General features: G+C 32.5%; 1 protein-coding gene across 1 annotated transcript; it reads left to right on the top strand.

The window, feature by feature from the left end:
* The first annotated feature begins 5,152 nt into the window (after positions 1–5,152).
* HRD (Integrase-type DNA-binding superfamily protein) lies at positions 5,153–9,252 on the top strand. The gene is given in 3 exon segments (XM_079053528.1): positions 5,153–5,214; positions 5,959–6,012; positions 8,751–9,252. Coding segments are annotated over 3 exon segments (618 nt in total).
* The last annotated feature ends 953 nt before the right edge of the window (positions 9,253–10,205 follow it).

Raw genomic sequence — 10,205 nt, 5'->3', positions numbered from 1 at the left:
ATACATATACTTAAAATGTTGGAACTATTTTGGGTCGTAGGGGTAATAATTTCATTTTAAATTTGTGAGGTGGAATGGTTAGTTTGTTGTAGAAAACCTTTCACAGTGCACCTATACACTATACTGACTCAGAAAGCTATACCAAAATGAACAGATCCGTTCAAGACGTTCATGAGTCCCAAGTAAGATATTCTTGGTTGCTATTTTAGTGTGTAACATTTAGTCAAACACCATCTTTGTGACTGTTTTTGTTCCATTATAGATAGTAATGAAAACTTTCGTGGAAAGCACATTGCATTCATCTAAACGTGATAAATTCTTAGGCTTATATGGTTCCATATATCATGTTTTATGGTGCTAATTTTTTATTTTGATTCATATGTACCCCTAGATGCAATCTGCATATATGTGTGTACAATAACTAAGCTAGCAAATAAAACATGCTTTTTTCATTGTTAATGGTGTTGTTCATATATGTGGTTAAGTACCCTAAAATGTTCAAGGATAAAAGAGTGTTTCAATAAGTTATCTTGTGATAAATGTCATGATTGAATAAATGATCATTTTTCTATAATTATTCATTATATATGTTAGTGTTTGGCAAGAGCCTTGGTGCAATTCATAAATAATTAATATTCATATTTTAAAAATATAAAAGAATAAGAAAGGACTCAAAATCAAAATGTAATAAAATTTTATAAATCTTTTACCTGTGGTTTCCACGGGTCGTAACCTAGTATATATATATAATTGATTGATAAGATTTTTTTATTTAAAAAAATTTATAAATTAGTTGAAAGTATATAAATAAATACCAGTTTTGAAAGAGAATTGGTTTATGATACACTAATTTGAATGATGGATATAAAAACTAACATCATACAAATCATACAAATGAAGAACCAAATTTATTATAATATGCTTTTGATGGTTTATGATACGGTGATACTATATGTATCGCTTTTATTGCTACATGCATCTTCTAATGAGACTTTTTTTTTATTTAATTTTTTGTTTATTTATTTTTTTATTTTTTTATTTTGCTATTTATCTTTTATTATTATAATTATTACTTAAAAAATATAAAATTATATTGTTTGGTTGGAAAAAAACACCAGGACAATTCATTTAATTTTTTTTAACATGGTTAGTCTTTGAGAGTTTAAAATTGCAGCGGATGTCCTTATGACTAATACGGTTAGAAAATAAAGGTTAAATGCTTGTGAAATTACCAGCTTATCCTTCTTATCTTTTTAAAATGATTTTACAATATAAAAAACATAGTGACCCTATCTCTCTCTCTCTCTCTCATGCACACACACATTCTCTCTCTCTCTCTCTCTGTGTGTGTGTGTGTGTGTCACACACACACATACACACAGTGTGTATGTGCCACCACCCTCAACCTCTCTTATTTATATCTTTCTTTAAAACGTACACATAAACACACTCTTTCAAGAACACACACACATACACACACACATACTTTCTCTCTCTCTCTCTCTCTCTCTCTCTCTCTCTCTCTCTCTCACACACACACACACACCCACATCTACATTCAAGAAAACATACATCCATCTTCGCCTACCACCGTCATAATTGGTAACCACCATCTGCACCACTACCACTGACTTCTACCACAGTCCGCCACTATCGCCACCACCTTCAACGGCATCCACATTCAGCTCCACCTATATCTCTTATGTTATCTCCATCTCTATCAGATTTCGTTCATATATCCTAATTTAAGATGTTAACATCATGATTTGAGTTAGAAACTTCATTCATGAATCCAAATCATAATACTAAGGTAGATAAAAACACAAAAATGATTTATAATAAATCAATTCATATTTTCAAATCTAGAGTTTATATAGACTCTATTACAATGTCATAAACTTAAATTTAAATTTGAATAGAAGCTCTACACTATGAAGAAAAAATGATAAGGTGAAAAGGAATTTGATACCTCACAAGCTTCCTTTGGACATTATAAACTAGATTTACAGAAATGCTTTAACAATGCTTTTAAATTAAGTATTAGGTTGTGACCTCTTCTTTGAGGTCGTGGGTTCAAGTCTCATTGTTGACATAGGTGAAATAAGGTGTTAGCTTAGGAGTAATTTAAATTTTTTGGTTAAAAAAAACCGCTCAGAAACTAATATATCTCCTCCCAAGCAACCATTGATATAAATTAAAAGAAATGAGACGTTTTGAAAGTTTAAGTTTAAAATGTGGTTATTTGGAAAAATAAGTCCCTAAACCTTATAAATTCTAAGTTTGTTCCACAAATGGCCTCCAACTACCAACTAGTTTTTCAACATCTATCTTAACGGTAGTTTGTTAATAACAAATTAGTCTGATTTCTAGTTATCTAAGTTAATTTAACATCATACCTTAATTTCAATAATTGGTAAGATTCGTCCTTTAACATACTAATTTTTCATTTAACGCAAGACAAATTTCTAATTAACATTCTAAGTTCAATAACATTTATTTTAACCTAATATATAAAAAGAGAAATCAAATATCCTCCGACGTTTTTCTCCTACAATCTTCCTACACATTTAAGATTGTGAGACTTGTCCTATTTAATAAATGTTTATTATACTTGTCATCATCTAAAAATGATAGGAAGATAGGTTTGAAGAATAAGTAGTAGGATATTTAATTTCTCATATTAAGATTATTACAAAATAAGTATATACTTTAGTTGACTAAATTAGTCAATTGTCATTCCTTAACTCCCAATCTTAAAGCTTTTGACATTAACTTTCACCTAACAAATGAAATATTTAATCTGATTATTTTAAATTAACTAAATTTGAAACTGTAAATCAAATATTTTTATTAAGTTTTATTTTAAAAATATTAATTTATTTTATGAAATATCTCAATAAAGGATTAAAACTTATTTCTAGCCTAAAGTAAGGATGTTAAAATCTTCCATTTGACAGTAGTCTTGTTAGGTGAAAATAGATCTTCCAAGTAAAAAATCAATCTTGATAGAAAGGTACATACCTACAGACCCCCCCCCCCCCCCCCCCCCCCTCATGGTGAATGTTTTTACATGATATAGATAATGACGAAACCTTCTCTCCAACTATAAACATTAAATCTATTTGGATAATTTTCGCCACATATATATAATATTATCTTAGACATGTCAAGTGGATTTCAAAAGATATTCCTCTTTGGTCACCTGAGTTGAGAAGTAGAAATGGTGCTTCGATTGTTTTTGAATCCAAAAATTAAACAACACATCTAGAAACTTAAATCATTGTTGATGGGAAGATCAAAATAGTGTGATATTACCCAAAACCGAGACAAGTTATGTGTTTATAATAGAGCTAGTTTGAAACCATTAGTTACTTTTTCGGTCTTATATATTGTTGACATATGAGTCCAGGAAATAATTCTTGAACCTTGCAAGATGTCAGTCTTAGATTAAAATCCTTTGTAAGAAAAATATATATGATCAATATGGATAGATTTAACCGACAAATAGGTCCCAATCGAAATAATAAGATTACAAAAATCTCAAAACATTTCAAGCTCTAAGACTTTAAGTTTAGATTCCTGCCAATGTAAAATAACATTACATTCAACATATCTCAATTTCCTATAACACTTCGTGAAGTAAGGAACATGATTAGAGTTCTTTTGGATTCTACCATTAAATATATGATGAATGACATGTTATATAGTAGACCACATATCTAGCATACCTTGAGCATGATTAATAGCTATCAATAGATTCACGATGAAGTATATAGAAGAAATGAGAATACATCACTATTCCAAATTCGGCTCTAGAAGTTATATGAAATGAAAGTTTTATTTAGACTCCGCCTAGTTTGTAGTATTGAAATTCTCATAGTGATTTGTTACAACCAGGATGGTATTCAGCTACTAACCAAATTAATAACTCATAAAACTTGATACTCGCTTACTTGTTGATTGCAGATGTTGTCAAAACAATTAAATTCAATGTTCCAAAAGTTTGTACAAATGAAATAGCTAATCCACTTTCAAACACCATGTCATGTTTGCAATACATGTATTAGACGTCACCATGCTAGTAGCTTATTTTTATTTAAAAATACTTTTTGAATTTGTATTATAAGTACACAAGTGTACCTATTCGTTTGATAGTATAATGATGGTAAGAATGAGTTGTCGAACACTTGGGGAACTTGTATGATTCAAATAAAAATATCTACTACTAATTAAAGTAGAAAAATACTATAAAAGCGGGGTTTTCTTGATTTTGTAGCTCATAAACTTTTAGCATTGACTTCATGTGATTTAAATGCAAACAAATACTTAATTGAGCTGAGAGAAAAGATAACGATTTAAACAAAATTTTAAAAATACTTTCGTCTAGATTCGATCCCCCACTTCATTATAGTTGATTTCTCTAAAAGTAAAATAAATTATTCGTTGTCGTTTACCGATTCCTATAATGACTAGCATTCATGTTCTGAACACTAAACCTTTGATTTTATAAGTTTATCAATTGCACTGATCAAGTGAACTAATATTCCTACAAATCCGTGTTTAGTTCGTGTTATGAAAGACTTGATTTTTTAGTTGATATCAATAATAATGAATACTAAATTCTTACATATGAATGATCATCACATGTTTTCTCAAACATAAAAAGCATATTGTTCTACTATTTAACCCTAGGTTTTGATGTAACACTAGTCATATAATCTTAAAGTCATAAAATCATATGATACAAGCATATTAACATAGATTGAATGTCTAACACTAATAATACTCAACAATAAACAGTAAAAGCAACAACTTTAATACGTAAGGCTCTTCACCAAACAATCATAACCAGTAAACGACTAAGAATAATCCGTAAATATCTAAATCAACGTGTGTATATATATATATATATATATATATATATATAATCTAAACGAAAGTTTAGGGTTATTAACCTATAACTAAAGTAGAAAAATGAATTAACATGAAATGAACTGAATTAAGCGTGTTTAAGACAAGCAAACCGAATGAATAATCACGATCGAACTCTCGATCACTTTAAGACTTGCTCCGCTATCGACCCCTGGCTTCAACTGGTATTCTCTAAGTTTTCTGATCACATGGTTCGTCTAAAAGTTGTTGGATACTCTAGATGACGAATAAAATCAATATTTATGAGGATTTGCAAAAATTACTCCACCACGTCGTGGCAAGGTTATGACCATGTCGTGGTATCGATTTCTTCGCTTGTCCTCCAAGATTTCTAACTTGTACTTCATCTTGTGATTTTATCGATTGAGAACTCTTCACCACATTGTTGCAACCATATAACCACGATCTGGTTCTTCAAAATCCTCCAAAATTTGACCTTTGTTGACTCTTTTCAACAGTCTCGCTTCCAACACCACGTTTTCGCTACTTTTATCCCGAGCATGTCTTTGCTGCTACAAAATAGATTTTAAACATAATAAGTATCTTTTATCTTTAATTTAAGACTAAATGTGGCTAAAAACGATAAGATATCCCATAAAATGTATGACTAAATATGCAATATCAAAATACCCTACACTTGTTTTTTGATTGTCCCCAAGCAAAACTGATTTTTATTATGATTCCATTTCAATATAACACATCAAAACCTTGCTCACCAACATCACACAAAATAACCCAATTTGAACTCATTAATTATGTCGTACGGTAATGCATATATTTGTGTCTAGATCCTAATTACTTCATAAGTCCTAAATTTTTACAATCCTCATAAATGTTCCCCACTAATTTTGAACAACATTTATTTTTGGCATTCCTTCAATTTATACCCTTTTTGTTACCCGCTCGCTTAAAGATTTATTACCAAGTTCCCAAGTGACAAGACTTGAAAAGAAAATAACATATATAAATATTATTTATATCTTATTGGTACGTTCACTCGTGTTCATCAACTTTGCATGTTATAAGTGGACGAGTTGGTCCCCTACGTTGAAGTGAAATAAGCAATACGTCTCGAGACTCGTTGATCCGATTCAAGTTACTTTGTATTTGATTCTTGGTGATAATCTTGTCTTATGGCCATATAAACAACATCATGCTATCATTTGGTCGAGTGCCAAATCTAGTTCCACAACATGGCTAATGTCATTGTCGAGCTATTTGCCTTTGCATTTTTCTTGTTGAACTCCATGTCTCATGTGTTGTACCACACTTTTCTTATGTGAGAATATCATTTCTATTTACTTTGCTTCTAATCTTGTACGACATCGACATATCAAGCATATTGAAATAGATTTATATTTTATAACATAACATGTTGTTTCTCTTTAGGGCCGACCATACCTGGGCGGCTTGGGCTATGGCCCAGGGCATCAATATTTGGGGGGCATAAATTCAGGCCGAATACTATTACTAAATATATAGTCTGCTCAAATTTAATTATCTTGGATCCCAAAAGTGTCTCTTGCAGCGGGAAAGGAAAAGACATTAGGCGGCAAAAAAAATAAATACGGTGAGGGTATATCGCTGATAATGGCGCCTAACAGAAGATGAGGAGTCGTGGCCTGGGGGAGAGAAATCAGAAAAGTCCTTTCTTTGGCAACATATTGATGATTACACCGTTCCCCCCACCCCCACGAATCGATTGCCATTAGAGATATGAATATACATTTTTTAAATTAGCTCCGTTTTCATGATTTTAATCATTAGTTTCGTATAAATCAAAATCAAAATTCTCATCTCAACATCTCATTCTGATATCCTTTGCGTTTTCTGATTTTCTGGAGGAGGAGTGAATGACGAGTTTGCATCTGATTCACAATCTCTCTAAGGTATATAATTTCTAATTTCTAATTTTTGTGAACTGTTACCCTGTTAGCAATTTCTACAAGACATCTAATTTCTAATTTTTATTTTGTTTTGATCTCCACTTTTTAGTTTCAGATCACTTTTGTTTTGGTTGTTAATTCTTGAAAATGAATTTGCACTTGGGGTATTTTGCACATGGAGTTGTCACGGTGCTTTGTTTTTAAGTTTGGTGGTATTTTGATTTGTACATTGACACAGTGAAGTCACAAGTTAATTGTTGCGCCCGGTATTTGTTGGGTGTTTACAAATTGGTTGTTATTCTTGGTAATTCTTAGAAAGTAGGATGTCGTGATTAGTGTTTCAACAAAGACAAAGTTGATTGGTTCTGTTGTATGAAAGTTTGTTAACTTTTGTTGTTGTGTTTCCATGTTCGTTGCTATATTGGAGATTTCTATTGTTGGGGCTTTTCTTTGAGTTGTTCACATGATTTGATTGATTTTAGTTCTTCCTCGTGGCTGATGGGCTGTTTTCTGTTTGCTTTTGTTGACTGTATTTTTTTATTGTATCATCCTTGTAAAAAGAGTGCTTCAAAGTTGAAGTCATTTAAGATGTACGAAGACTTAAAGAAAGATCGTAAGGTGTGACAATTTTTAGCACCGAATGTTATTTTTAGCAAGTGTTAGATGTGATAGAATAATTTGTATTTTTGTGTCAAGAATACAGTCAGACAATGTTTTAAGCCAAGTTTGTATATGTTAGTTTGTGTAAATATGGGTCTTTAAATAAAACGTTTTGTTACATTGTTTCTTTCTAATTAATATTTCTCTTAAATGTTCGAAGTAGATCAACACCATTAAAAAGGGCATTATTATGTCGTTTTGCCCGCGGCATTAAAAAACATTGGACCGGCCCTGTTTCTCTTCATATTCATGTGCTACATGTCCCATCTTCACGTTAGTTCACTTGCATTTTTATGAAGGCTTTACCCCGCATATCCATTTTATGATTGTAGATATAGTCTGAGCATTAAGGATCCTACTGCTTGGACCGCGGGATTGTGTGTTAAGTATCATATAAATTTAGTTTATATTTTATACATTGTATAGAGATTTGTGACATTGATGTCTCTTTATTATTTAGTATATATAGTTATTGATACAATCGAAAACCCTTTAGGGTTTTCACATCTCTCATTGTAGGAGACTAAGTGTCGGAAGGTAATGTGGAAGGATTAGTTATATCCTTAGCATAAAGTATGTAAGTATTATGCTATAGGAAATATTAAAGAAAAAACAATAATATATACCGACTGTTATCAGATTTCATTATCAAAATGGACAAAAGGTTACTCAAACATCTTTTGAGAAACTAAATTGTAGTACTTGATAAGACGTTCACATGAGTTGCACACAGCATTTTTCAAGAAACATGCGTACAAGTGGTAGTTTGTGCTATATGTTTTAATAGTTAAATGACTGTTGCCAGATAGACGATGTTTTTGCAAAAATACCTAGAAATTCATTCTTGTGCATATTTTAAAGCTGAGAAAGGAATGGTCCAAGGGCTAATATGCGAAAGTCATCAATCTTGGAAGCGGTGAAGTGTAATTACCGAAGTGCCTATCAAGTATCAACCCGTCATATCGCACCTCTAATGTCACACTCTAACCCATAAATATTGATTGCAACTATATGGTACTTGATATTGCCATTTGGCTTTTGGAACTACATCATCCGAATTTTTGCCTTACACCTCAAAACCTCACAAACGCAGTTCATCTCCTACTGGTTTGCAATTGTCGTTCCTAAACCCTAAACAGTTCGCGATAATCCCTATATATTTGCATGGCTGCGCTGGTGATCTTCATCCCCAAACACAGTTCTATATTTTCATGCAAGCATCTGAAGCCGAAAAGGAATGTGGAAAAATGATACTATTTCTCCTTCTGCAAGTTCTTCTGGAAAACACCCGAAATATCGGGGAGTAAGGCAAAGAAGAAGTAGTGGGAAATGGGTTTCAGAAATCCGGGAGCCTAAGTCACCAAATCGTATTTGGCTTGGTACATTTCCCACTCCTGAAATGGCTGCGGTGGCTTATGATGTAGCAGCACTGGCGCTCAAAGGTGGAGATGCTGAGCTTAACTTCCCAAATTCAGTAACTTCATTGCCTGTGCCAGCTTCTTCCGCTCCACGTGACATCCAAGAAGCTGCTGCTAGAGCAGCTGGAGCAGCAGGTGCAGCAATGGATGCTTTCCTGGGTGCTCATGGTAGTGGTGTAGCTACAGTCGACCAGCCATTGATTGGAGGGGGTGGGTTTGTGGATGAAGATATGATATTTGATATGCCCAATGTACTTGTGAACATGGCTGAAGGGATGCTTCTTAGCCCTCCCCGATTTGACTTTCATAGCGAAGAGGCTGCAGGAAACTCAATGGATCATGATTTGTGGAATTAATTTCTGCAGTCACTATATATATATGCATATTATTCATGTATCGTATGCAAGTCCTAGTCGGCAGTCGCCACCAATATAGTAACTATATAAGAATAATATGGCGATGCTTGAAGGCTATTGTTATAAACTAGAGCTTGAAGGTGTAAAATTTATGTATTGGAAGTTTTTCAAATTTGAAGTGTATGATTTTATAGTGCGAAACCTCTATCTAAATGACTTGAAGATCAGATAATTAAGATTTGAGAATCTGAAAAGGAACATGAAAGCTTAATCTTCAATTCAAAGTTTTACCAATAACTTAGGTGTTCATGATCTTTCAAATAAAAGGAAAAATAAAAATAAAAAAAGGGCATGCAAAGACTTTAGGCGTTTGGTCAATGGATTAATAACTAAAATATTGACTGCAACTTGTTTTAGGGTTTCTGCTTATTTCCATCCACACATCTGCAACTAATTTTGTTCCCAGTTGATCATGGTCCACCTTATCAGAAGTTGAGATGTCATATTCTCATCAGTGATTCGTCGTTGATTTCTACAAATGAAGAAAATTTTGAATAACACAGGGCTTCTGGTATCTGGTGTTATATAACGGTTTGAATGGTTTTTAGTAGGTTGGAATATATTTGCAAATATCTTGTAGCATACTTCATAAGTCTCTCTATATTTTCCCACCAAGCTGATTATTATCGACTACAGAACTTTGTACCCCTTTAGTTTTTATACTTCTGTAATTCATGATTCTATGTTTCAGGCGGCATCAAGAAAGGATTCTCATATATGTATGCTAGTATTTGATCAACCAAGTCTAGCTAGTATTATTAACTATTGCCAGCATAAACCAAGAGACTATGCTAACGAAACATATTTCAAGTACCTTCAGTAGGAGTGATATGATGATGGATATGCTGACGAACTTATTCATCGATATGAGTACTAATTAATGATACGATATC

This window comes from Lactuca virosa, chromosome 1 (genome assembly GCF_052849685.1).
Source record: "Lactuca virosa cultivar CGN04683 chromosome 1, Lactuca_virosa_CGN04683_v6, whole genome shotgun sequence".
Classification (NCBI taxonomy): Eukaryota; Viridiplantae; Streptophyta; class Magnoliopsida; order Asterales; family Asteraceae; genus Lactuca; species Lactuca virosa.
This window is presented reverse-complemented; position numbering and strand designations above follow the sequence as displayed.